This window comes from Somniosus microcephalus, chromosome 5, assembly GCF_052327205.1.
Source record: "Somniosus microcephalus isolate GS21.2 chromosome 5, FLI_Smic_1.0, whole genome shotgun sequence".
Classification (NCBI taxonomy): Eukaryota; Metazoa; Chordata; class Chondrichthyes; order Squaliformes; family Somniosidae; genus Somniosus; species Somniosus microcephalus.
In genome coordinates, this window is record NC_140991.1 from 258,955,048 (window position 1) to 258,982,578 (window position 27,531).

Here is a 27,531-nt window from a genome sequence, read left to right on the forward strand (position 1 = left end):
TCTCAACCTTCGGTTAAAGAACATCATGGCCGGGGTCTGGTTGGTAACTGCATGTGTCGCGTTTCGGTAGGCTAATAAGAAATTGTCCATCTTATGCTGTAGTGGAATTTCTGTAGTGTCCGTGTGTTGATAGAGACACTGAAGACAGGAGTTGGTTCATAGGTGTTTACTAAGCAAAGTCTGGAGGGGTACTAACGGATATAACACAATATACAGGCTTATATAGCCCGAGTGGCCATTACCGGCATTACAGCACACATGGGGCTCTTAAAGGCACATACACTACAACTCCTCCCCTTTTAGCTAACCAGTACATCATATTTTAAGTAATTATTAATTACATATTATAAGAAAAATAATATACACATTGCTGTAGTTAATTAATTATAAGTCAGTCTCTCTGGAGGCTTCCTGACTCGGTCCGGATAACGCCTCAGTGGTGTAGTAGTTTCTGGTGGTGTAGTAGGTTCTTTTGGCAAGGTTGATTCGGCTTGAATGCCAGTGTCGGGTTCATCGGGTTCCAGTATCACCGGATCGGAGGTAGATATGGGTATCTCCACTTCATCATTAGGCGTATAGAGTTGTGGTGTAGGTTGTCCCTTTTCGGATGACTCTATGATTTGGTCAGCATGGCGCCTTATTATGCTTTCTCCGATGTCCACGGTATACATCAGTGGTCCTAGTCGTGTGCAGATAGTTCCAGGCTGCCATTTCTCGGTACGGTAGTCCCGGGCCAAAACTTGTTGACCTATCTGGAAGGTTCTAGTTGGCCTTTCATTCATGCCTTGAAACTGCCGGTTCTCCACGTCCCTTCTGATGTTGGGCTTGACCAAATCCAGCCGGCATCTTGGGTTTCTATTGAAGAACATCATGGCGGGAGTTTGGTTGGTAACCATATGTGTTGCATTCCTGTATGCGAACAAGAAGTTATCCACCTTGTGCTGAAGTTTTATGTCTTCATTACCCATGGCCTTTATGGCCTTCTTGAAGGTCTGGACAAACCTTTCAGCCAATCCATTGGTGGCGGGATGGTATGGGGCGGACGTGTAGTGCTTAACCCCATTGTTTTTTAAGAACTTCCTGAATTCTTCGGACACAAATTGCGGTCCATTATCAGAACAGATCTGTTCCGGCAGCCCATTCCTGGCAAATATGGTTCTTAATACTGTGATGGTTTCTTCCGTGGTGGTGGAGGACATCTTTATTACCTCCGGCCACTTGGAGTGTGCATCAACCGTGATTAAGAACATTGAGTCCATAAATGGACCAGCAAAGTCGATGTGTACCCTTTGCCAGGGAGATGAGGGCCACTCCCATGGATGTAGAGGGGCTTGTGGTGGAGCGTTTTGGACCTTCTGGCATCCTAGGCAGCTCTTGGTCATTTCTTCGATGTCTCCATCAATACCTGGCCACCATACAAACGCCCTGGCTAGGTTCTTCATTTTCACTCCACCCAGATGCCCCTCGTGAAGCTCCTTTAGCACTTTATCCTGGAGTTTGGGTGGAATCACCACTCTGGATCCACACATCAAGGTTCCTCGGCACACTGACAGCTGTTCTCCTCTTTGCGAGAATGCTGGCAACAGTGGTTCGCCATGTGCTGGCCATCCCTTCACTGTTAAATCGTAGACCCGTGAGAGAGTCGGGTCATTTCTCGTCTCCCTTTCAATGGCAGAATTTGTTACTGGTAGACATTCCACTATGGTAGAGTGGAACATCTCCACTGGGTCTACTGTAGGTGCCTCTTCTACCGTTGGCAACGGTAGGCACGATAAACCGTCAGCATTCCCATGCTGTTTTGATCCTTTGTATTCTATGTTGTATTGGTGTGCCCCTAGAAAAAGGGACCACCTCTATAGCCTTTGCGCTGTCATAATGGGAACACCCTTTTTAGGGTTGAATATGGAGATGAGGGGTTGATGGTCAGTCAACAAGGTAAATTTTTGTCCGTGCAGGTAATGGTTGAATTTCTTCACTCCCCATACCAGGCTGAGTGCTTCCCTGTCGATCTGGGCATAGCTACACTCAGCTGAGTTCAATGAGCGTGACACAAAAGCTATCGGCCGTTCCGAGCCATCAGGGAATTTATGCGATAATACTGCTCCTATGCCGTAAGGGGATGCATCGCACGCCAGTCTGATTGGCAGTGATGGGTTGTAATGAGCCAAAACTTCTTTGGATGTGATTAAGTCTTTGCATTTATGGAAGGCATGTTTACAGTCTTCGTTCCATTTCCAAATTACTCCTGTTTGTAGCAGTTCATTAAGAGGGTGTAGAAGAGTTGGTAAGTTCGGTAAAAATTTATGATAGTAATTTATTAATCCCAGGAACGACCTTAATTGTGAAACATTTTCAGGTGCTGGGGCTTTTATGGCCGCTTCAATTTTTTCAGGTGACTTATGCAACCCTTCCTTATTTATTATGTGGCCACAATATGATATTTGATTTCGGAAAAATTCACACTTGGGGCAATTTGCTCGTAGTCCCCGTTCTCTCAGCCTAGTGAGCACCTGCTCCAAATTGGCAAGGTGCTCGTTGTCGTTTTCTCCTGTTACAAGGATGTCGTCCAGGTAGCATTGAGTACCCGGAATCCCTTGGAGGACTTGCTCCATAGCTCTTTGCCAGATAGCTGGAGCGGATGCTACTCCGAAAACTAGTCAATTGTACTGGTACAGACCTTTGTGTGTATTTATCGTGAGAGATTTTTTAGAGGCCTCTTCAACCTCCATCTGTAGATATGCCTGTGCCAAGTCAATTTTGGTGAAACGTTTCCCTCCGGATAGTGAGGCGAAAATATCTTCTATCCTCGGAAGAGGATACTGTACCGTGTGAAGGACCGGGTTTACTGTCACCTTGAAGTCTCCACAGATGCGAATTTTTCTCTATTCTTCAGATTTATTATTATTCAATGCTTTCTTCATGACTGGAACGATAGGTGTTGCCCACTCGCTCCAATCTATTTTGGATAATACGCCTGCATTTTCCAAATTCTCCAGCTCTGCCTCGACTGCTGGACGAATTGCGTATGGCATTGGTCTTGCTTTAAAAAACTTGGGAACTGCTGCATCTTCCACTTTTATTGAGGCGGTGATGCCTTTCAAGGTTCCTAATTTCTCTTGAAACACTTCTTTGGCGTTGGCCAAGATGTCTTTTAATCGTTCAGGTATGATGTCATCGTCGTTTTTTTTCTTACTGGTCACCGTCAGTGCCTGAATGGACTGCCAGTCTAAACGTATTTTCCTGATCCATTCACGTCCTAACAGCGGTGGGCCACCATCTTGTAGAATGTATAAATACAACTTTTGTATTTCCTTGCCGTTGTATACAACAGGCACCTTTATTTTTCTTTTGGGGTATACTTTCTGCCCCGTATATGTTTTTAAGATAATGGATGTGTCTTTTAAAGGTATACGCGGAAATAGCCTCTCGTAATCCCGTCAATTTATTATGGTCAGAGCTGATCCTGTATCTAGCTCCATTTTAACTGGGGACCCTGCTATCGTGAGGGTAACCCAAATGGTCTGGTAATCATCTTTGGCAAGTACGTTATGTAATTTGAGACAGCTTAGTCTCTTGTTTTCGGAGTCGCTATCGCTCTTCTGGTCTTCGGAGCTACTGTCCGTCATCCTTTGTACCTTTCTGTACTTTTCTTTGATTTTTTTTTTCCTGTCTGTGGATTTATTTTGTCCAGATCGGCATACCCGTGCAATGTGTCCAATCTTTCCGCATTGCCTGCATGCTTTGTCCTTGAACCAGCAGTCCCTCTGGTCATGGGTGGATCTGCCGCAGCGATAACATCTCTCGAAACCCTGTGCCATTTCATGGGTGCCGAAGTCCTGTGTCTTTTGTTGTATCTCTGCAGCTCCTCTTGCTGCTGCTTCATATGATACAGCCATACTGAAAGCCTTGTCTAGTGTTAAATCTTTTTCAGAAAGCAGCCTTTTTTGTGTTCCTTCACTTAAGAGACCGCAGACGAATTTGTCTCGAAGATAATCTGCTAGTCCTGCCCCGAATTGGCAGTGTTTTGATAGCTTTCTTAATTCGGTGAGGTAATCAGCGTTACTTTTATTCTTGTGTTGATTTCTCTTGAAGAATTTGAATTGTTCCGCTATCAGCAGTGGTGTTGGGTTTAAGTGCGCCTGCAGGGTATCAACAATTTCTTTAAAATCCTTGTCCTTTGGTTTGGCTGGAGTGATTACATTTCGTAACAGCCCGTATGCCTTTGCGCCCATTAAATTCAGCAGTACTGAAGCTTTTTTTTTCATCTATTCCATTTGCAGTGCAATATACCTCTACTCTTTCCACATATGTGGTCCAATCCTCTCTTTCGCTATCAAAAGCATCAATATTGCCAGACTTAGGCATCTTAGAAAAGATATGGCGCTTCCCGCGCTTTCCTGCCGCTGCTGCCGATGACAGTGCTGTTTCCCGCGGTTTCCGTTCTTTTTTTATTTATTTATTTACAGTTGGAGACTCGTTCCCGCCGGACTTTCCCTCTAGGTCTGAACGCCGACCTGCTTGCAGCGCCGGCCGTCTCCCGAGTGCTCCCTCCCCGTCTGTTATTGCTTGCCTCCGACTTCGCTGCTTGTCCCAGCCATAGAGCCAGCCGCTGGAGCCCCAGCCTGACGCCCAGGAAGGATTAGCGCAGTACCTGCCACCAGCTTGGCCAGCTGGTGAAACCACAGCATCTTTCACTTTCTTGAGTCTTATGGACGCCCGAGGAATCGATGTCCTTGAGGTGCTGCCGAATTGCAGGTAAGTCCGTTTCCACTTCGTCGCCACTGTAGTGTCCGTGTGTTGATAGAGACACTGAAGACAGGAGTTGGTTCATAGGTGTTTACTAAGCAAAGTCTGGAGGGGTACTAACGGATATAACACAATATACAGGTGTTTATAGCCCGAGTGGCCATTACCGGCATTACAGCACACATGGGGCTCATAAAGGCACATACACTACAATTTCCTCGTCACACATGGCCTTTATCGCCTTCTTAAAGGTTTGTACGAACCTCTCAGCCAATCCATTTGTGGCTGGATGATACGGGGCGGATGTGTAATGCCTTACCCCATTCCTTCTCATAAATTTTTGGAACTCGTCGGACACAAACTGTGGTCCATTATCAGAGCAAATCTGCTCTGGCAAACCGTTTCTGGCAAATATGGTCCGTAGGACTGCAATCGTTTTCTCTGTAGTGGTTGAAGACATTTTTATCACCTCAGGCCACTTTGAATGAGCATCCACTGCTATTAAGAACATTGAGTCCATGAATGGACCAGCAAAATCAATATGCACCCGCTGCCATGGAGAGGAGGGCCACTCCCATGGGTGTAGAGGGGCATGTGGTGGTGCATTTTGGACCTTCTGGCATCCTAAGCAGCTCTTAGTTAGGTCTTCGATTTGTTGATTGATTCCCGGCCACCACACATAAGCCCTAGCAAGGCTTTTCATTTTCACTCCCCCCAGATGACCTTCATGTAGCTCATTTAGCACTCTCTCCCTTAACTTGGGTGGAATCACCACTCTGGATCCACACATCACTGTCCCCTGGCATACTGACAGTTGTTCTCTTCTGGATGAGAATGCTGGCAACAGTGAGTCGCCATGTGTTGGCCATCCCCTCACCGTCAATTCATATACCTGCGACAGTCGGATCATTGCGGGTCTCCTCTATATCCGCGTTTGTTACTGGCAATCGTTCAATTATTGACGAATAAAATATCTCGATAGGGTCCACTGCTGGTGCTTCCTCCACAGTAGGCAGTGGCAGGCGCGATAGCCCATCAGCGTTCCCATGCTGTTTCGTGCCTTTATATTCTATTTCATATTGATTCGCCCCGAGAAACAGGGACCATCTTTGTAACCGCTGAGCAGTCATCACTGGAACGCCCTTCTTAGGATTAAAGATGGAGACAAGTGATTGGTGGTCAGCCAGCAAGGTGAACTTCTGCCCATGCAGATAGTGGTTGAATTTTTTTACTCCCCATACTAGGCTGAGGGCCTCCCTGTCAATCTGGGCGTAGTTGCGCTTGGCTGAGGTTAGTGACCGAGACGCAAAGGCTACTGGCCTCTCCAACCCGTCTGGGAATTTGTGCGACCGCACCGCTCCAATACCATAGGGTGATGCATCACATGCCAAACGAATTGGTAGTGCTGGGTTGAAATGGGCCAACACCTCTTTTGATGTGATCAATTCTTTACACTTCTGGAAAGCTCGTCTACGTTCGTCATCCCATTTCCATGGTACCCCTGTTTGCAGTTGGGTGTTCAGTGGGTGTAATACCGTAGACAAATTCGGTAAGAACTTGTGGTAGTAGTTTACCAGCCCGAGGAACGACCTCAGTTGTGACACATTTTCCGGTGCTGGAGCCTTGACTACTGCCTCAATCTTGTCAGGGGACTTATGTAACCCCTCTTCATCGATGATGTGGCCACAATATGAGATCTGTTTCTGGAAAAACTCGCACTTGTGGCGATTAGCTCGTAGTCCATACTCCTTTAATCTGGTGAGCACCTTCTCCAAGTTGGCGAGGTGATCACCGTCATTTTCGCCCGTGACCAAAATGTCGTCCAAATAACACTGGGTCCCTGGAATCCCTTGCAGGACCTGATCCATCGCCCTTTGCCAGATAGCCGGAGCCGAGGCTACTCCAAACACCAGCCGGTTGTGTTGATAGAGACCTTTTATGAGTGTTGATCGTAAGGTATTGTTTCGAAGCTTCTTCTACCTCCATTTGCAAGTACGCCTGGGCTAAATCAATTTTGGTCAAGCGTTTACCTCCAGATAGCGAGGCAAAAATATCCTCAATTCGTGGAAGCGGATATTGTACCGTGTGAAGGACTGGGTTCACTGTCACCTTAAAATCCCCACAGATGCGGACCTTCTTTGGTTCCCCAGGCGTATTACTCAACGACCTCTTCATTACAGGAACGATGGGTGTAGCCCACTCGCTCCAGTCCACTTTGGACAGTACTCCTGAACGTTCCAACCCTTCCAGCTCTGCTTCAACAGCTGGTCTGATCGCAGAAGGCACTGGTCTGGCCTTAAGAAACTTTGGGCTTGCATTTTCCTCTATTTTAATTGTTGCTGTTATTTTAGTGTTCCTAGTCCCTCCTGGAACACTTCTTTTGCGTCGGTTAGCATTTTTGACAGTCGTCCAGGTGTGACGTCGTCATCCTTTTTGGCCTCAACCTTCAGTGCCTGTATGGAATGCCAATCTAATTGTATCTTCCGGATCCATTCATGTCCTAGCAGTGGTGGTCCTCCATCTGGCAATACATATATATCCATTTTAGGTATTTCCTGGCCTTTATATGTCACTTTCACCCTTATTTTTCCTTTGGGGTAGACTTTTTTTTTATGTTGCAGGTAGATTCGAATCGACACTCGTCGCCACTGTTGGATCCGTGATTCAGAGGATATGCTGTTATTAAATAATCACACGGATGCTGTACATCAACAATAAACAGGTCTTTACTGGAGGAGGGTAGTCTCAGGACTGGGGATACAGAGGCATGCGCAAAGCTTATATACCGGTGTGGTCACTGCCGGTACTACAGTATACAGGAGCTGTAAAAGTAGTTCTGACTTAAAGGCACATACACTACAGTGACAATATGGCATTACTGTATATATGCTTTTAAGTGGTTGCTGTTGCAAAATTTGCCCTCGGACTTGAAGGAGTTTGTGGCCCACTCAGTACAAAATTAAATTTGAGAGAACATTGTTCTGCACCCTCTCTTGGCCTTGACATTCTTCCTAAAGTGTGGTGCCTGTTGTGTATGTACCTTTAAGAGAATAACTGGTCTCAGACTGCAGTACCGGCAGTGACCACCCCTGTATAAAAGGCGCTATTGAGTCTCTGTTTTTAGTTTCACTATTGACTTCCACCAGTAAAGACTTACTTTGTTCACTCCTGCTGTCCGTGTCTCAATTATTCACGGACGTAACACTGGCGACGAGTAAGAAACGAACTTACCTGCAACTCGGCAGCACCTCAGACAACGTTATTGAAGGTCGAAGCCAGAAGAAAGAAAAAAAAAAAATCCAAAGAAACTCGAGAAACGGGCGTCGACCGTGGGTAACCGCCCTCCAAATCGTCGGATTGGAAACTTGCAGGAGAGACTGTCCAGAGCCAAGGAAGATTCGCATCTGTGGGGATTTCAAGGTGACGGTGAACCCGGTCCTTCACACAGTACAATATCCTCTTCCAAGGATAGAAGACATATTTGCCTCACTGTCTGGAGGGAAGTGTTTTACAAAAATTGACCTAGCACAAGCATATTTGCAGATGGAGGTTGAGGAGTCCTCCAGGAAGTATCTCACGATAAACACTCACAAAGGTCTTTACCAGTATCATCGATTGGTATTCGGAGTAGCATCGGCTCCGGCGATATGGCAAAGAGCGATGGAACAAGTCCTGCAAGGGATTCCGGGGACTCAGTGTTACTTGGACGACATCCTAGTGACAGGTGAAGATGACAGTGAACACCTTAACAACCTAGAACAGGTGCTCACTAGACTACGGGAACATGGGCTGCGAGCCAACCGCCCCAAGCGCGAATTTTTTAAGAAACAAATATCGTATTGTGGCCACGTGATTGATGAAGAGGGGTTACATAAGTCCCCTGACAAAATTGAAGCGGTTGTTAAGGCCCCAGCGCCTGAAAATGTGTCGCAACTGAGGTCATTCCTCGGATTGGTGAATTACTATCATAAGTTTTTGCCGAATTTGTCAACAATTCTGCTACGGACGGGGGTAGCATGGAAATGGAGCGATGATTGTAAGCGTGCTTTTCAGAAGAGTAAGGACTTAATCACTTCAAGGGAAGTATTGGCTCACTACAACCCAGCACTGCCGATCAGGCTGGCGTGTGATGCGTCTCCCTACGGCATTGGGGCGGTACTGTCACATAAATTCCTTGATGGTTTAGAGAGGCCGATAGCTTTTGCGTCACGCTCGTTAACTTCTGCCGAGCGTAACTACGCCCAGATTGACAGCGAGGCCCTCAGCCTAGTGTGGGGGGTGAAGAAGTTCAATCACTATCTGCACGGTCAAAAATTTACTCTACTAACCGATCATCAACCTCTTGTCTCCATTTTCAACCCTCAGAAGGGCGTACCGATAATGACAGCACAGCGGCTGCAGAGATGGTCCCTTTTCCTAGGGGCACACCAATATGACATCGAGTACAAAGGAACTAAACAGCATGGAAATGCTGATGGATTGTCACATCTACCGTTGCTGACGGTGGAAGAAGAAGACCTTGCAGTGGATCCAATGGAGTTATTCCACTCGACTATAGTCGAATGTCTCCCTGTGACGAATGCAAACATAGAAAAGGAAACACGGAATGACCCGACACTATCACGGGTCTATGATTTAACGGTGAAGGGATGGCCAGCACATGGCGAACCACTGCCGCCAGCATTCTCGCCGAGAAGAGAACAGCTGTCAGTGTGCAGAGGAACCTTGATGTGTGGATCCAGAGTAGTAATTCCACCTAAGTTGACGGATAGAGTGCTCAATGAGCTTCATGAGGGTCATCTGGGTGGGGTAAAAATGAAGAACTTAGCCAGAGCGTTTGTGTGGTGGCCGGGAATCGATAGAGAAATCGAAGAGATGACCAAGAGCTGTGCAGGATGCCAGAAGGTCCAAAACGCCCCACCACAAGCTCCTCTGCATCCATGGGAGTGGCCCTCATCTCCATGGCAAAGGGTGCACATTGATTTTGCTGGTCCCTTCATGGACTCGATGTTTTTAATTGCGGTGGATGCACATTCAAAGTGGCCAGAGGTAATAAAAATGTCCTCAACCACCACAGAAAAAACTATCACAGTTTTATGAACAATATTCGCCAGGAATGGGCTGCCTGAACAGATTTGCTCTGACAATGGACCACAGTTTGTGTCTGAAGAGTTCCGGAGGTTCTTAAAGAACAATGGTGTTAAGCATTACACATCTGCCCCATATCATCCAGCCACTAATGGATTGGCCGAGAGGTTTGTCCAAACATTCAAGAAGGCTATCAAGGCAATGTGTAATGAAGATATACCCCTACAACACAAGGTGGACAACTTCTTGTTTGCGACACATGCGGTTACCAACCAAACTCCAGCCATGATGTTCTTCAATCGAAGACTACGATGCCGCTTGGATTTGGTTAAGCCAAATGTCCGAAGAGATGTGGAGAACAGGCAGTTTCAGAATATGAATGAAAGGCCGACCAGGAGTTTTAAGATAGGTCAACCAGTTTTGGCCCGGGACTACCGCACTGAGAAATGGCAGCCAGGAACGATTTGTACACGACAAGGACCTCTCATGTATACCGTGGACGTTGGGGAGAGCATTGTAAGACGCCATGCTGACCAGATTCTAGAGTCACGGGAAAACGTCAACTCCACACCACGACCTGATACACCTGGTAATGAAATCGATGTTCCAATTGCAGCTACCGCAGAACCGGTAATATTGGAAGCAGATGAACCAAACAACGACATTGATCCTGACTCAACATTGCCAGAAGAACCTGATACCCCAAAGAGGCGTTATCCAGACAGAATCAGGAAGCCTCCTCAAAGACTGAACTTATAATTGCTTAAACTTAACCAATGTATCCAGCAACAGTAATTGTGATTGTAACTAGTTATCATTTAGTTGTTAAATGAATGTTATGTACTGTTTATCTAAAAGGGGAGGAATTGTTGTGTATGTACCTTTTAAGAGAATAACTGGTCTCAGACTGCAGTACCGGCAGTGACCACCCCTGTATAAAAGGCGCTATTGAGCCTCTGTGTTTTTAGTTTCACTATTGACTTCCACCAGTAAGGACTTACTTTGTTCACTCCTGCTGTCCGTGTCTCAATTATTCACGGACGTAACAGTGCCCAACATTAAATACAATACTCCAGCTGAGGCCTAACTAGTGTTTTATATAGGTTTATAAGTATAATAACTTCCTTGCTTTGGTACTCTCTGCCTCTATTATTAAAGCCAAGGATCCCACAAGCTTTTTTAACAGACTTCTCAACTTGTCCTGCTACCTGGTGTCTCTGTTCCTGCACCCCCTTTAAAATTGTAAACTATAAAGGCCGTTAATTTCCTGTCCACCACAATGTCTGCTGATCTTGGACAGGATAGGATTTCTGCCCACCCCCTTGGTTGTGCCCCTGACACCAGCTCATTTCCTGGGGTCAGGAACAGTTAAAGATTTTGCCTGGGCGATGGGGCCATTTGTAGCACTACTGGGCACCTACGTCTAGGGTGTGTGGAGAGGACCTCTGATGGTCTCGGAATTAACTTTTTTTAAAGTGCCCAGTTATTCATAATGTTACTTACTCTGGGGAAGCTGGTCACTTAAAATTTAAACTACCCACCCCCCCCTGCGAGTCCTTGGCAACACTGAATGCTAGGAACACACAAGTATCCCTTCTGGTCAACATTGCAAGGTGAAATTGGTGAGTAGATGTGTTGTATGATGCACTTTCCTCATTTGCATATTGTGATCATATGCCTGCCCACTTCCAGTGGGGACAGAAAAAAAGGAACAGTAACCCAACATTTCCTGCCCAAGTTATAGTGGTTTCCTGGTGCAACAGCTCAGGAAATTTAGGGCCACATTTTCCCATTGATCAAATGCAATAAAACTGCAGTAATGGTGCCAACAGTTGTACTGTATGATGCAGAAATTCACTTTGATATCCATGCTGACATAAAGATGGGCTTAAAACCGAACAAAGCTAGCACGTTAAATTAACAATACGGGTTATATTTTAAATCTGTATTGGGCGCACATATAATAAAGTTAAAAAATGACAGCCTGTTACAGCACCGAAACAAGGCGTTCGACCCATCAAGTCTGCGTAGAATCTGTACACTGCTTTAAGTTCTTATGTAGTGCTTTCAATTTACAGATACTGCTGCATCAGAAACAACTCCAGAGAAAACTTACCCAATCATTCGTGTTGGAAATGAATGTAGAATTGAGACTAAAAATATCCATGGCTGCCCAGATGGATGGCATGAAGAAAAAGAATGGGATGTGGATGTAAGTTTTAGAATCTTGCCCTAGAGGCTCCCACATGTTCAATATCTAATAGAAAACAAAGATGCACTTTGAGCTGAAATTTCCTCTGGCGGGTTTGTCAGTGCAGCTTTTCTTGTTCATCCTGAACCTAAGGTTAGGCTAGGCCCAAATTTGTTGTCTGCCTCTTCAGGTGGGCGTAAAAGATCTCTCTGTGCTATTCAAGGAAGAGGAGGGAGCTCTCCCAGTGTCCCATCTAACATTCCTTCCTCAACCCACGTCACCAAAAAAAGTGATCTGGTGATTCTTTCAGTTGCTGTCTGTGGGACCTTGTGCACTAATTGGTTGCCATGTTTACATGCATACTATTTAATTTATTTAATAATTAGACAGTGACTGCTGCCAATGAAGTTGAAGCCGTTGCGCATGCGCAGTTTGAAAATGGCAGTATTTTTTACCCCGAACACTCCCAGCGATAGAATAGGCCCAATAAATACTGCAGGGGCCTGGTGCGGGTCCTGATGCTGGTTATGCGAGTGTGCATTACCGCCAGTCGGGTGATGGAGACAGATGGCGGAGAGACGATTCTGGAGCGGGGTGGAAGCGGCGGAGCGCAGGGGAACAATGGAACCAGTGGAAGACTTTGTAAACACCCACTGTAGGCCTCAAGCCCCGAACAAGAACCTACAGGCCCCTCTTTTGCACTGAGCGGCCTCGCTACTGCCGAACAGAGCCGTGTCAGGAAAAGAAAATCTGCGTCAAGAAACATCCATTTTTATTAACTTTCTTTTTTCTGTTCACATGGAGCTCACGTTCTGAACAAATAAATCTGTGCAATCCTCCCCCTGCAACATTATTATACTTTAATTAGTACTTAAAACAACATAGCTTCTGGTCGTTGACAGCAGCTACTGGTTCGATGGCAGCAGTCAGTCTGTAGTATTTATTAAATAAAAACATAACGTTTTACATAAGTAATTCATTGACTGTAAAGCAATTTGTGACGGCCTCAGGACATGAAAGGGGTTTCATAGTAAATTTGAATACCATTTGCAAGAAATAATTTATAACTGGATTTCATTTCAGGAAATAAAACATATTCAGTATTGGCTTTTTTTTCTTTCCACAGAATAGACCCATTGCTATTTTGGAGAAAGGCAAACAATTAAATTGTATTGAGCCTTGCATAAAGCTACTGCAACATGAGATGCAGCTTAATTGCACTTCATTAAAATATATTTTAGTAAAATATACATGCAGATGCATAAAAGATGACAAGGTAAGATTAGAGGTGGAAAACTCAGAAAATTATATTTAGTTTGACAATTTTAATATTCAGTAATTTGTTCTGTTCTAATTATGTTTTTTTTTAAATATAAATTTAGGTAAATGAGACCGTCTTTCTCTTCAGAGGTAAGTATCTGTTTGAATTTGCACCGCTGACAAAATTTGAAATAGCAGCAAAATACTAAATATTAGACAGATTATATTTTGTATAGAATTTACAGCACAGAAACAGGCCATTCGGCCCATCTGGTCCATGCTGGTTTTTATGCTCCACACGAGCCTCCTCCCACCATACTTCATCTCACCCTATCAGCATATCGCTGCTTAATGAGATTGTACTTTTTTATGAATATAAATCAGATGTGGCGAAAGAAAAGACAATTTAAATAACCATGACGAACTAAACTACAACAGGGATTCCCAACTGTATCTCCGGCTGCTGTAAGGATGTGCCCTGGACCATATTCCATGGCCATGATCGTTTGTGATTTTTAGGCAACTCCCTGGCAGGGATTGCGCTGTGTGGAGGGAGAGATATTGGTCGAGATAGGCATTGGAAGCCGGCTACCTTGTCGCAAGGCTGCCAGCCAATGAAGAGGGATAATATTGTTTCAAATTTCAAATCATGGGGCCAGGAAGTTGAATTGAACACCCCCAGGTAACTAGTGGAACTGGCAGCATCTGAACAGGAAATCCAGGCCAAAGAGTCTTTCTGTTTTTTTGCAATCACTTGTATATTTAATTTCTCTGTGATTTACTGTGTTTAACTAGGGTGTGACTACATGTATACATGCTGTATAGTGTAAAAGTTTGAAATGTTGTCCAAAAATGATCTGTGTAACTTGACCAGAGCTTGAAATGCAAGTGGAGTTGGAGCTTGCTCAAATGATTGCCATTAGTCTTATAAATGAGAGAGTGAAGGGTTTATACCTCCGAGCAAAGCACGTCCAATCGTGTGATAACTCTCAAATCCTACTACTTTTAATAATCATTGCAAGTACTTGTGGAGGCATTTTATGCACTGCTGCAATAAGGTGTCAGCCTTGGCTCAGTGATGGCATGCTTGCCTCTGAGTCACAAGGTCATTGGTTCAATCCCCGCTCCAGGGACTTTAGTATGTAATCTAGGCTGGCACTTCAGTGGAGTACTGAGGGGGCGCTGCACTGTTCAAGATGCTATCTTTCAGCTAAGACATTAAACTAAGGTTTAAACAGAAATTGCTGGAAATACTCAGCAGGTCAAGAAGCATCTGTGGCGGGGTCTGTCTGCCCTCTCGGGTGGATGTAAATGATCCAACTGCACTATTTGAAGAAGAGGAAGGGCGTTCTTCCGTTGTACTGCAACTATTTATCCATCAAGCAACACCTAAAGAAACAGATTATCTGCTCATTACCGCACTGCTGTTTGTGGGACTTTGCTGTGTGCAAATTGACAACTATGTTTCCTACATTGCAACGGTGACTACATTTCAAAAGTACTTCATTGGCTGTAAAGCACTTTAGAATGTCCTGAGGTTGTGAAAGACGCTGTATAAATGCAAGTTCTTTCTTTAAAGTTAAAGGCTGCAGCTGCTGTTTTAAAGCAAGCGGTGAAATGTGCAAAATTGCAAAAATGATTTTATGGCATAAAGTATCCGGATCGCACAAAGTACCCATCAGGGAAATAATAATGTGGAGACAGCAAGAATATTGAGCCAGGAAGCAGAGGAGTAAATTTGTCTTCACCACTTTGGTGGTAAGGTAGATTGCCTAGTTGAATGAAACAAAATTGGAATAAAAATCTGTCTGGTTCTAAGGGCGAGCGAGCCACTTTGTCAGTTTACTTCCCAGGCGGTAATGATAAAAGTTAACCCCCCCCCCCCCCCCCCCCCCCCAAGAGTCTCTGGGCAGTACAGGACCAGGCAGTAACCAGTGTGGTGGAATCAGTTGCAGGGCCATGTCATGACCCAGCATAAGCGGCACCTCAATTCCAAGTGTTTATCACTGACAAGCGCATCACTTACTCCGATCCACTGGGGGAGCACTTGTGGATAGTAGTAGTATAGGCTCTAGAAGAGGCACAGTAACACGGTCACTGGAAAACAGTGGGAAAGGAATAGTAAAAGGCATGTAGGCAAATAAGTTTATTTGAACTTTGACCAGAAAGTTTCTTTAGATGGTGCACAATAAGTAGCAACAAATCAAGGAATGGACCACCATCGTAGTTGATGGTGTAGAAGACAGTGTTGGAGATGGTGTGTTGTGTGGATCAAAATGGTTCGTTAATTGGGTGATTGAGACACGCAAGTGAATCTCTCCTGAGAGCCTGACGTACTATTCCTCAAGGCTGCTACGGTGCTTCATTGTTGTTGTCCTGATATGGCCTTGCCTGCAGCTGGACCTTGTCCTCCATGGTTAGATGTCTTTGGCAACGTTCTGTAATATGCTAACAATGGTGATCTTGGAGACCCTGGTGAAGCCGTGCTGCTAGTTCACTACCTAATCTGTATAAGCATATGAAATGCTGCTCCAAGATACGAGTGGTTTGTTCTATTATCACTATAGTAGATGCATAGTCCTTTTGTCTGTGGTTCTCGCAAGTCATTTACCAGGGCTGAAGATGGCTTGGTCTCCTAGGGGCCATTCATACAGTTTGCCTTCCCCTTCAAATAAACCAGATGCAGGGGATTGCATTAAAATAAATGAAGTCTGACGGCTGCTCGGGAAGTGGTTATTGAGCGTCATGATCCTAACTTGCTAGTCACTGACCACTTGGACATTGATGCATTGGAACCCCTTGCAGTTTGTAGACCTGAAAAGATTGTAGTGCCCTCTCATTCAATTGTTGCTTACCATCAGGAAAGTGATGAAGCTGTTTTCGCTGGTGAATAAGGCCTGCTTGATGCATTGGTGCACTCTGTATTTACTGATATTGCAGATGTCCACTGAAGTGGCTTGGAAAGAACTGGAGTCATTAAAAGTTCAGGAGTGTTGTGACCTTGACTGCCACTGGCTGTGCTGTGTGGTGGAGGTTGTCAGCTGGTGGCACAAGTCTGTCACTGCTTCCCTAATGAACCTTGGCCTGTGAAGGCAGTTCTCCTCCAACAGTTCCAGATAACTGTGCCTGTTCTTTCAACAGGGATGTGTTTGTAATAGCAGGTGCATGCAGTCCGCCTCGGGTGCCACAGGACCTCCCTCGCATCCCTTCCTCTTCCATCTCCCAAAAACTCAATGTATTTTATTCCATGCTGAATTGTCAGTTGGAGTCTTTGGGACTTGGGTGACCCTCCACCTCCATGGAGCTGGGCTTTGGGATAACTCGATTACTGATTCTGTCACATCCATAGCTGCAGTATGGCTCAGTTGGTAGCATTCTTACTTTGAGTTAGATGGTTATGCATTCTAGAACTATTCCAGGATTTAAACACGTGACCTAAGCTCCAGTGTAGTACTGAGGAAGTGCTGCATTGTTGGAGGTGCTACCTTTTCAGGTGAACATAAAATATGCCATGATGGTATTATTCAAAGAAGAGTTGGGAGTTCTCCTCATCTCCTTGCCAACATTCCTCCCTCAACCAACATAAACAAAAACTGATTAATTGGTCACTCAACTCATTTGCTGTTTATGGGTTCTTGCTGCGCACCACCACACCTACGCCAGGAATATGCAGTCTCCAGAGAATACAACTGCTACAACATGCCGATCCAGGCCGACTTGAACAATCTACCACCAACCCGTCTCAAATCTAGAAGGCCATTTTGGACTGTCGCCGAAGCCCTTCAGCGATCTCCCCTCAGCCTTGATCACCGATGGCGAAATACTTGGAAGAACTGCGACATATGGAATGGATTCCTTTATAGAGGACCCCACAATACAACCTGAAGGATCAAACCTTCCTTGCAAACAGTGGACAACCATCAACCGCCTCAGAACTAGTCATGGTAGATGCTGCCACCTTCTCCATAGATGGAAGATTAAAGCATCCCCATCATGTGACTGTGGAGCTCCTGATCAGACCCTGGAGCCCATCATTGAGCACTGCCCTCAGAGGAAATTCGCAGGCAGCCTACAAGATATCCACACTGTTACACCGGAAGCTTTGGCCTGGATATCCAACTTAAGATATTGACATTTGATTTGCTTTGCTACTACCATATGAAAGAAGAAGTACTTGGCGATGCATTAGAAAGAAAAGAAAGAACTTGAATCTCTGCAGCATCTTTCACATCCTTTTTTTTACCGCTAATTAAGTACTTTAGAAATGTAGTCACTGTTAGACTGTAGGAAACACGGCACCAATTTGTGCACAGCCATGTCCCAAAACTGTAATTTGACAATGTCCAGATCATCTGTTTTAGAGATGTTAGTTGAGAAATAAATGTTGGTCAGACACTGGAAGAATGACCACGCACTTTGAATAGTGCCATGGGAGCTTTTGCATCCACCTGAGGGAAGACGGGGCCTCAGTTTAACCTTTTTATCAGAAGGCAGTCACCTCCAACATTGCAGCACTCCCTCTATACTGTGCTAGAGTGTCAGCCTCGATTTATGTGCTCAAGTTTCTGGAGTGGGGCTTGAACGCATAGCCTTCTGACTCTGAGGTGAGTTCTACCACTGACGCCTAAAAATGTGAAAGGCACAACATAAACGGAAGTTCTTTCTTTATCTCTAAGCAATTTCTTTCTCTTCTTGGTAACTAAAGGGAAGGAAGGAGGAAAAGTTATTTAAGACAGTTTAGAAGGAAATCAAGATATTGAGTTGAAGTGCATCTACACAAATTACTACTTGGTTTTTCTGAATTCACTAATCAAAGGTATTATTAAGTCCAAAAATAATAATCTTTCCTTTTATATGGTAGATATTAAGGAGCTGGTACCTTTTCCAAACCTGACAGCAGTTACTCCAGGTAACTTCTTTGCAATTATTTCTGGGCAGCCTACTGTATTCCTTGTACTTGCTTATGTTGTTTTCCATTCGTGTTTAATCGTGCATTTTTTTGTCTTCTTTCCATGCAGAATCTAAAATACCAAAATTGGAGAAGCATATACATATAGGTAAATCTAAATCCTAGTGTTTATAAAAGTAAGATTAAAGCATTCTGTGTGTTGCTGCTAATCGCTGTGCTATGTGTATCAATGTATGGTACTTTGGTGTGTTGATGAAAATGGAGCACCCGCCCCGTTCCCAAAATGCCTGTAAGGACAACCCAGTTTAATGTGTGTTAATGTTTTTTTTTGGCTTATTATGGACTTGTTAAGCATCAATTTAAGTTGCATGTGCAAATTTAGAGTTCCCTAAGGGTCAGTGTTTGGACCTCTGTTGTTTCTGATTCAGATAAATAACCTGGATTCTAAAATCAATGGTAAGATTGTCAAGTTTGTGGATGATATTAAAATGGAATGAGCAATAAAAGTCGACATGTAGAATTTGGATAACTTCATTTTTGTTCTTCGGATGTGGGTGCCATTGGCAAGGCAGTATTTATTACCCATCCATCCTTGCCCTGAAGACATGAGATTGAACAACACTGGGTTCATGTGTAGGCCAGACTGAGATGGGGTGGTAGATCTCTCCTTGAAAGATATTGGTGAACCAGTTGGGATTTTACAACAATCCAGTAGCTTTCATGGTAATTTTGCTTTGTTAGCTCACAAATGACCAGATTTATTGAATTCAATTCCACAATGGTGGGATTTGAAATCATGGCCACTGGATTGTTAGTTCACTACTATAACCACTAGGCTAATATAGCCCTAATAGGATCCGTTAAGCAAGGAGAGAGACAAATGGTAGATTAAATGTTAATAGCTATGTTATAAGCCCTAAAATTATGAGCCTAGTACAGAGTCTTGCTTGATGGGAGATTTGGCCGTGGAGGTCTGTGCATCCGATTTAAGGACTGGACGCTTTTCCTACATCTGTAGGACTCTCCTTGTTTAATAACTACATTTATTCACCCTCATTCTCATTTTTTCACCTTGGCACTTTTCTTCAAATCTTCTCAATGGTATTGACTGTCTGATGTCCCATGCCTGCTTCTTCGCCCCCCTGGGCATTCGTGGCTATTCCCCTGTGCCCCAGAGAGATTACTTCCCATGTCCTTACCTCATCTCTGATCTTCAGATCTTTATCTTGGTTAAGTCTTCTGCGCTCTGCCCAGCTCGCTCTGCCGCTCTCTCTCTACTTTTTTTTCTTCTCGCAAAATTTGTGCACTACACCGTTGGAATATTTCACAGTGCTGTATAAGCCAATTAAACTTTTCAGCTGGTTGAGCAGCACTCTTGCAGGTCCGATAATCCACACAGATTTGCGTTACTTTTAGTGCTCTTATTAGAGTCACCAATTGGGGGGGTATAGCTAATACCGATCAAGACGGCAACAAAGTACAAGACGACATTAACAAACATGTAGTATAGGCCTGTAAATGGCAAATTAATTTCAATATAGATAAATATGAGGTGGTGCATTTTGGTAGGAGGAAGGCCATCTACTCCTTGGAAAATAAGAGTCTAAATGGGGTAGAGACACAAATGGATCTAGGGGTGCAAATTCACAAATCAATTGTGCTCTTGGAAACTAGGAAAAGTAGTCAACTGTGAGAAGGCTAGTAGCAGACCTCAGAAGGACATAGACTGGTGAAATGGGCAGACACATGACAGATGAAATTTAATGCAGAGAAATGTGAAGTGATGCATTTTGGTAGGAAGAATGTGGAGAGGGAATATAAACTAAATGGTACAATTTTAAAGGGGATGTAGGAACAGAGACACCTGGGGGTATACGTACACAAAGCTTTGAAGGTGGCAGGACTAGTTGAGAAGGTTGTTTTAAAAAGCCTACGGGATCCTTGGCTTTATAAACAGAGGCATAGGGCAGGATTTTCATTGGGCCGTGGAGGCGGGATTGGAGGCGTGTGGGGGGTAAAAATCCCAAAATCGGGGGGCACGAACCCATCCCGCCCCCCAACCCGCCTCCATGCCAGTTTCAAAAGAGGCGGGTACCCAATCCACACTGGGACCCGCCTCCCCGAGGCGGGAAGGGGATTAGTGCCAATTAATTGCCTGTTAACAGGTAGTTAACAGGCAGCTTTTAGCCTAATCGCTATTTTTATCCCTGAAGTGTGGGATTCCCGACAGCTCCAAACCACGCCAAGTTAGCGAGGCGGGCCGTCGGGCTGAAGGACTTGGAGGGTTCGAGATGTCAGTGTTCAGGTGAGTGATGGGTGCATGAGTGCAGAGGTAAGTGTGTTTGGTGTGTTTAAAGAAGCTTTACTTACCTTTACAGCCTTCCTTCCTTCAGGTCTCGGGAGTCCTTCATCTCACCGACACAGAAAGCAGAATGGCCGTGATCTGTCAAAAATTGCAGCATTCAGCTTTCTGTTCCGGGGAGATCTCTAATTCACCCTGAGAGGAAGGAATTAACTTGGAGTACAGATTGTCAGTGTTTGACAGCTTCAAACAGCTGTCAAACGCTGATATTTCATCTGTCAAAAGGTCTTGACAGATGTAATATCAATCTGTGACATCACCTGTTGCTGGGTGGCCCTTAATTGGCCTGCTGAGCCCGCTGGGTGGACTCAACAAGGTCAATCAAGTCAAAATCGCATGGGTTAGCTACAACTCGATGGAGGCGGGACTACAACCCCGAAGGTTGTAGTCCCGCCTCCTACCCGCCTCCTCAATGAAAATCCAGCCCATAGAGTACAAAAGCAAGGAATTTATGCTAAACCTTTGTAAATCACTGATTTAGGCCCTAGATAGAGTATTGTATTCCATTCTGGGCACCACACTTTTGAAAGGATGTCAAGGCTTTGGAGAGAGACTAGAGGAGATTTACTAGAATGGTACCAGAAATGTGGGACTTCAGTTACATGGCGGGACTAGAGAAGCTTGGGTTGTTCTCCTTCGAGCAGAGAAGGTTAAGGAGAGGTTTGATAGAGATGTTCAAAATCATGAAGGGTTTTGATTGAGTAAATAAGGAGAAACTGTTTCCAGTAGCAGGAGGGTCAGTAACCAGAGGACACAGGTTTAAGGTAATTGGCAAAAGAACCAGAGGCGAGATGAGTTTTTTTGTGCAGCGAGTTATGACCTGGAATCCACTGCCTGCAAACGTGATGGAAGCAGATTCAATAATTACTTTCAAAAGGGAATTGGATAAATACTTGAAGGGGAAAATTTGCAGGGCTAAGGGGAAAGGGCAGAGGAATGGGACTAATTGGATAGCTCTTTCAAAGAGCCGGCACAAGTACGGTGGCCCAAATGGACTCCTTCTGTGCTGTATCAGAAGTAGCAACACAGGTTAAAAAGCCATTAGAAAGTGCAACCAAAGCACTGGGGTTCATTTCTAGAGGAATAGAATCAAAGTTTTATGTTTAATTTATAAAGAACCTTGGAGTACTGCACACAGTTCTGGTCTCCATATTACAAAAAGGATATAGAAGCACTGGCGAAAGTGCAAAAATGATTTTAAAGGATGATACCGGAACTGATAGGGTACAACTATCGGGAAAGATTGAATATGCTGGGCTCTTTTCTCTAGAAAAGATAAGATGGAGCGGTGACCAGATCGAGGTCTTTAAAATTACAAAGAGGTTCAATAGGGTAGATTTAGAGAAGATGTTAATATAAATATAAGATAGTTACTAATAAATCTTTATCCAGAGAATGGTTAGAATGTGGAACTTGCTACCACAAGAAGTAGTTGAGGCGAATAGCATAGATGGATTTAAGGGGAAGCTAGATAAGTACATGAGGGAGAAAGGAATAGATGGAAATGCTGATAGGGTGAGATGAAGTCAGGTGGGAGGAGGCTTGTGTGGAGCTTAATATGTGCTCGTAAAGGTGAGGGGATATTAATGGCATCCAGTACCAACCTCGAATGCTCCTAGAGAAGTGTAGCATAGTTAGATTCAAATGAATTAACAATGTGCTCAATTCCAACCTCATTTCAAATAGCACCTTTAGCCAACCATCAGCTGTTGTGGGTCCAAGTACCATTCCAGAGACTTGAGCACATAATCCCGGCTGACACTGCAGTGCAGTACTGAGAGAATGTTGCACTGTCTGACGTGCCACCTTTCGGATGAGATGTTAAACTGAGGCGCCGTCTACTCTCGCAGGTGGACGTGAAAGAACCCATGGCACTATTTGAATAAGAGCAAGCAAATTCTCTCAGTATCCTGGCCACATTTATCCCTCAACCAACACCACCAAAACAAATGATCTGCTAATTTATCTCATTGCTATTTGCGGGGCCTTGCTTTGTGCAAATTGGCTGCCATGTGCCTGTATAATAAGTGATGACACTTCAAAAGTACTTAATTGACTGTGCAACATTTTGGGATGTCTGAGGATGTGAAAGGCACTAAATAAGTGCAAGTTCTTTTGTAGGTGACATCAAGCTTCTTGCATGTGTGTGCATATAGTGATCAAGGAACCCTGACACCAAAACAACCTGTTAGTTTTATTATAATAATCTCTAATCATTTTTCTTTAGGTTTTGGCATATTTCTTGGGATTGCAGTTCTAGTAGTGCTTTTTTTCTGCTTAAAAAGGTGAGTGGGACTTTGAGCACCTAATATTTTGAACGTTTACATTTTCTTCCTTTTTGGAAGACTACATCTGAAGAGTTCTAAATTGTTATCGGTCTTGAGACATATTTAATTCTGGGCTATTGGTCACTAGTGCATGAATAATGACTTCAGATAGCTATAAAAGCCGATTTGTTATAAAATCTCCCTCCTGGTGGGGAGCCTCAGATGCAGGGACTTTATATTAAGAATTGAGGGGCACACGCTCCCCATGATTTACTAGCCATTCATTTCTGACAACAAATTGTGGTGAGCCGCAACAGAATCCCCGGGATATCCTCCAGGCGGAAGAGGCTCCGAATCGGAGCACATTCCCGGTGCTGTGCACGCTGAACATGCCTAATGAGGCTGGCGGCAGGACCACGGCAAATGTGGTTCACTGGCATGATGCGGGAGCGAATTCAGCCAGATTGGTTGTCGGCTGAGGGCTGGTTGGTGGGGGGATGTTGCCTGCACTTGGGAGAGGTGCATTCCTGCTGCTCCTGGTTCCACAATAAGGTAAGTGAAACTGTTAAGACATAACCCCTCGGGTGGCAGCGTCCAGCGGTCCCTTTAAGAACCACTGGTTTGGCCGCTAAGTGCCTGAAGAAACGAAGTGTGCAATTTTCCAAAGAAGCCTGGAACTGGTGTTGGGTTCCCTATTTGCATATGTATAGGGCTTACCGCCTGTTACAGGTGTGCACCTTGGATCCCTGTGGTGAAGCCCTAACCAATATGACGTGTGGTGCACTTCTGGTGCAGAATGACTGTGCACACGTAGCCCGTCATATTGGGCTCTTAGGTGCCTGTTTTATGCCTGTTAAACAGGTGCAGAACAATCCATTTCCTAGGCCATTGTGTTGGAAGAAATAATGCAAGACTCGAGTGGTTTGAATTAAGTAGTGATAAACGCTTGGGAAATGGGACCTGGGAGTATTAGTGGACTGGTTACATCAGTATTGAAACTCACCAGCGAGTTGGTGAATAAATGAAAATTGTTTTGTGTTCAGTGGCTAACATTTGGCAATAAGACCAGATTTTCTATCCCGAATAGCTAATGACTCCACCATGGAATGAACAAGCCAGGGCACGGGATCGGGCAGGAATCATATCGCTGAATCCTTGCAGAGCCTCACATAATTGGCCCGGCAATGCGGTTACTATTGTGGACCAAAGATAGTCATTATAAATAAATACAACTTATAGAATGGATTCACATCATAATTTATTATAACCTATTTACTTTGCATTTTTTAGGCAATGCAAGAGAACCAGAAGAGAAACAGATAACGAGGCGATCGGATGATTGAAACAAAACTCAGTGGCATAGAAAAAGTATAGGAAATATTTATGTGAAGGGATTTGTTTTTATTTAATGTAGTAACTTTAAAACTACACACAAATTTTATGGGGTAGAGTTTCTGCTTTGGGCACAAATTGCACTACTTTTCCAAAGTGAAATTATGGTTCAAGTTTCTGTTCAAAGTCATTTGCATAATCACAAACCTTGGGGAGAAATTCACCGTGTTTGCGCCTGCAGCGGGCGGTAACTGGGCGCTAAGGGGTTACCGACCGGATGCGACAAATTCACCGATGCCCGCGAACTTTCCTGGCCGTTTTTGTGCTGGCGGTAACACTTACTGCCTCGCTCTGTTGCGCCCTGTAGATTGTGACGTTATCAGGCACGCAGCGCCTCGTTACCGCCCTGGATCTGATATTCGCTCCCGCCCCCTGCTGCATCGCCAGGTGTCAACAACGGCAGCAGCAGGAGGCGTTGTCACCTTGGCTGGCCACTTGGGGAGCAATATTTAAAGGCTGTGGTGGTCAGGTAGGGCAAACTTTATTCTTCGCACCAGTCTGGTGCCTGCTTAATGTTTTTCACGTCTGATTGATGCTCGATTACTCAGCCCTCCACTCTCTTAGTGCTTGGGGCTGTAATGCAAGTCGCGCAGGTCCCGAGGCCCCACAGAAATACAAGGAAGAATCTTGCATCCCATCATTGGCCCTTCCCTTTGAACATTCGTCAGCACTCTACCGCTACCGGCCCTCTCACACACTTTAGCGCCCCAAGAACAGTGGTAACGCTAGATTTAGTGCCCCACTTCCCTCTTGGAACGCTAAAGCTGAAGTTCCCGGCAGGAGAGAAGGATTAACGCCTGGCGCTACTTTATCAACTTTTGAAAATTTAGCGCCCCAAACGGGGTAATACGGAATTTCTAGCCCCTAATCTCTTCCATGCACCACCGCAATTGGACAGCGTAATATAACGTAATTGTTTATTTTTCCCTTGCATTAAAAATATTAATTGATTTATTTGAGTGGAAACCTAGTGCAGTTTTAGTAATACAGATGAAAATGGTTTTATCGCAAAAAATAAGGGGGGAGAAATTGAGTATCGCCCGGTTTGGGGCAATAACTTTAACAGTAACGAAAAAGTAGCACCGAGCTCTAGGCCAGTGAATCTAACGCAAACTTCAGCGTTAGTGCTCCAGGAAGAAAATGTTTCGCTAAATCAAGCTACCACTTCCCTTGGAGTGCTAAAGTTCGGCAAGAGGGGCGGTAGCGGCGCAGCGCTGCCGGGAGAGGAGGCTCCTTCCCTCCCTTAAAGGGAAGGGCCATTGCTGCAGGCTCTGCATTGAAACGAGGTCCCTCATTGTCAACGGCAGCTGAGATCCACGATGATCAGCCCCAAGCACTAACAGTGCCGTGCTGATCAATCGCGGCACAGGCAAACGTTGAAAAAACAACAAGGGGTGAAAACAAATTTTTCATTGACACAATCGGCCTTACCTTTAAATATCACTCCCCAAGCAGCCGGCCTCTCTAACTAATGCTGCAGGGGGTGGAACCGAAGTTCAGATCCGGGACGCTGTGTAACCAGATGACGTTACAATCTGGGCGCAGGAGATCATGGTGCTAGTGGTTACCACCGCCACCGCAAACCTGGGCGTCAATTACGCGGGGGTCGGTACTATCGCTGCGCATGGTCGCAAAGCCAGTAGTGTCCCAGTTATCACCCCCCAGAGGCACTAAGGGGAGGTGCAAAGGAGGTGAATTTCTAGCCGTGATTTATAATTGGTGTCTCTTCCACCATCTGTGAGTAACCTGATTCTAAATCACTGAAAATTACTTTAAAAAAACCGTACTGAACCATTTACTAGTTTTATTGGTGTACCGTCAGTTTTTTAGTAAATTAAATATTTAATATTTAAATTTTTTAAAAACATGCCAACTAGTGCCTTTGAGCCTAAGAAAAAGAAGCTTAATTTGAAGAGCCTCCTCACACAGGCACAATCGGTGGAAACTTGCCACGCTCATTATTTCCATCTGGTTTCGTGGCTAGTTCTGTGGGCGGGGCCAGCGAGTTACGCTCGACCTAACTTGGGCTTAAAATTCCTCTATCTTTTACCCTGGGTTGGCCGATTCCAGGACAAGCGGAAACTCTAGGCCTACATGTAAAAAAAACCTAGTTTGATAAACCTATTTTTTTTTAAAAAGTGTTAAATTGTAAATTATATTTATAAAAGTAGCATTTGATGGAAGGCAATGTTATTCTACACTGCTATAATTTTGCATTCCTTTTTGGGGATATTTTGTAAGGATCAATGTTCCCTCTAATTGTTTTGTACTGAGCGGGCCACAAACTCCTTTGAGCGCGACCTTTTCGTCCATGGGCAAATTTTCCAAGGCCTTGGACAACGTGGACCACTTTCCATACCTCGGGAGCCTACTGGCAACAAGGGCAGATGTCGATGACGCAGTCCAACTGTAAGATTCGCAATTTTCAGCAAAAATCACGCAAGAAAAAACTGGATAAAATAAGACTGTTTATTGACCAAAGTAAGCTTGCACAGAAAAACCTTTGAAAAAAGGGCATACAAAATGGCCACCAGGCCCCGTGATCAGTTTCTGAACCATTTTATTTCTGTTACTGCAAGCCAGACAGGCTTGTGGATTGAAGACAGTGAGCCCGCGAAAGCCAGTATCTGGGAACCGAAACTCAGAGGAACAGCATACATATTCAATGGATTACAAGTACAGGATGGGGCCCATCTAGATATGGGTGGACAATGCAAAATCACTCATACCCATTTATTGTACAAAGGAAAAACCGTTTAGCAGCCATCAAGGAAAATCTCCGGACCGATCAATATGCGAACCGAGCCGCGGTGACAATGCAAAAGACATTAAAAGACATTATCGGCCAGGAAGGCCAGTTTAAGTTATCACCGGCTCCGTTACAAGACAAAGCGCCCCTGCAGAGATTTCTGCCCGCCAAAATTAATACAAAGACAGGACTATGATTTGGCGGGAGATAAAACTGTTCCAAAAGAGTATAACTATGGATTGAAAGTCCATATACCGTAGCCTCTGCCCCGACTAAAGGGGGTGGTGCGGTTGTGGACCCCGCTGCGATCGAGTCAGTCTTGGAGACTATGCGGTCTCTGATGACCTGGCAGGGGAGGGTAGCGGTTGCTAACAGCCCTATCGCCCCCGAGACCCCAGCCGAAACACCTAAATGACTGACGCCCGCGCAGCCCGTCTACTTGTGTCCACTCCGCTATGACGCTTGGAGAAGACCTGTGGTGGAGATGGAGGTGGAGAAACAAAGGGGTAGTTACCTGTTGGATACGGGAGCTTCGTGTACCGTGATCCACACGGACAAACTTTTGCC

At 44.8% G+C, this 27,531-nt stretch overlaps 1 protein-coding gene across 1 annotated transcript in view; it reads left to right on the top strand.

Annotated features, from left to right (window-relative positions):
* LOC147117672 (uncharacterized) overlaps positions 1–26,398 on the top strand; it is a 33,697-nt gene extending 7,299 nt beyond the window's left edge. The window contains exons 3-9 of the mRNA XM_085988857.1: positions 11,913–12,046; positions 13,152–13,301; positions 13,408–13,435; positions 18,147–18,194; positions 18,304–18,342; positions 22,784–22,841; positions 24,114–26,398. Coding sequence (XP_085844983.1) covers positions 11,913–12,046; positions 13,152–13,301; positions 13,408–13,435; positions 18,147–18,194; positions 18,304–18,342; positions 22,784–22,841; positions 24,114–24,162 — 506 coding nt within the window. The 3' untranslated portion in view covers positions 24,163–26,398. The remainder of the gene's footprint in view (positions 1–11,912; positions 12,047–13,151; positions 13,302–13,407; positions 13,436–18,146; positions 18,195–18,303; positions 18,343–22,783; positions 22,842–24,113) is intronic.
* Positions 26,399–27,531: the final 1,133 nt, after the last annotated feature.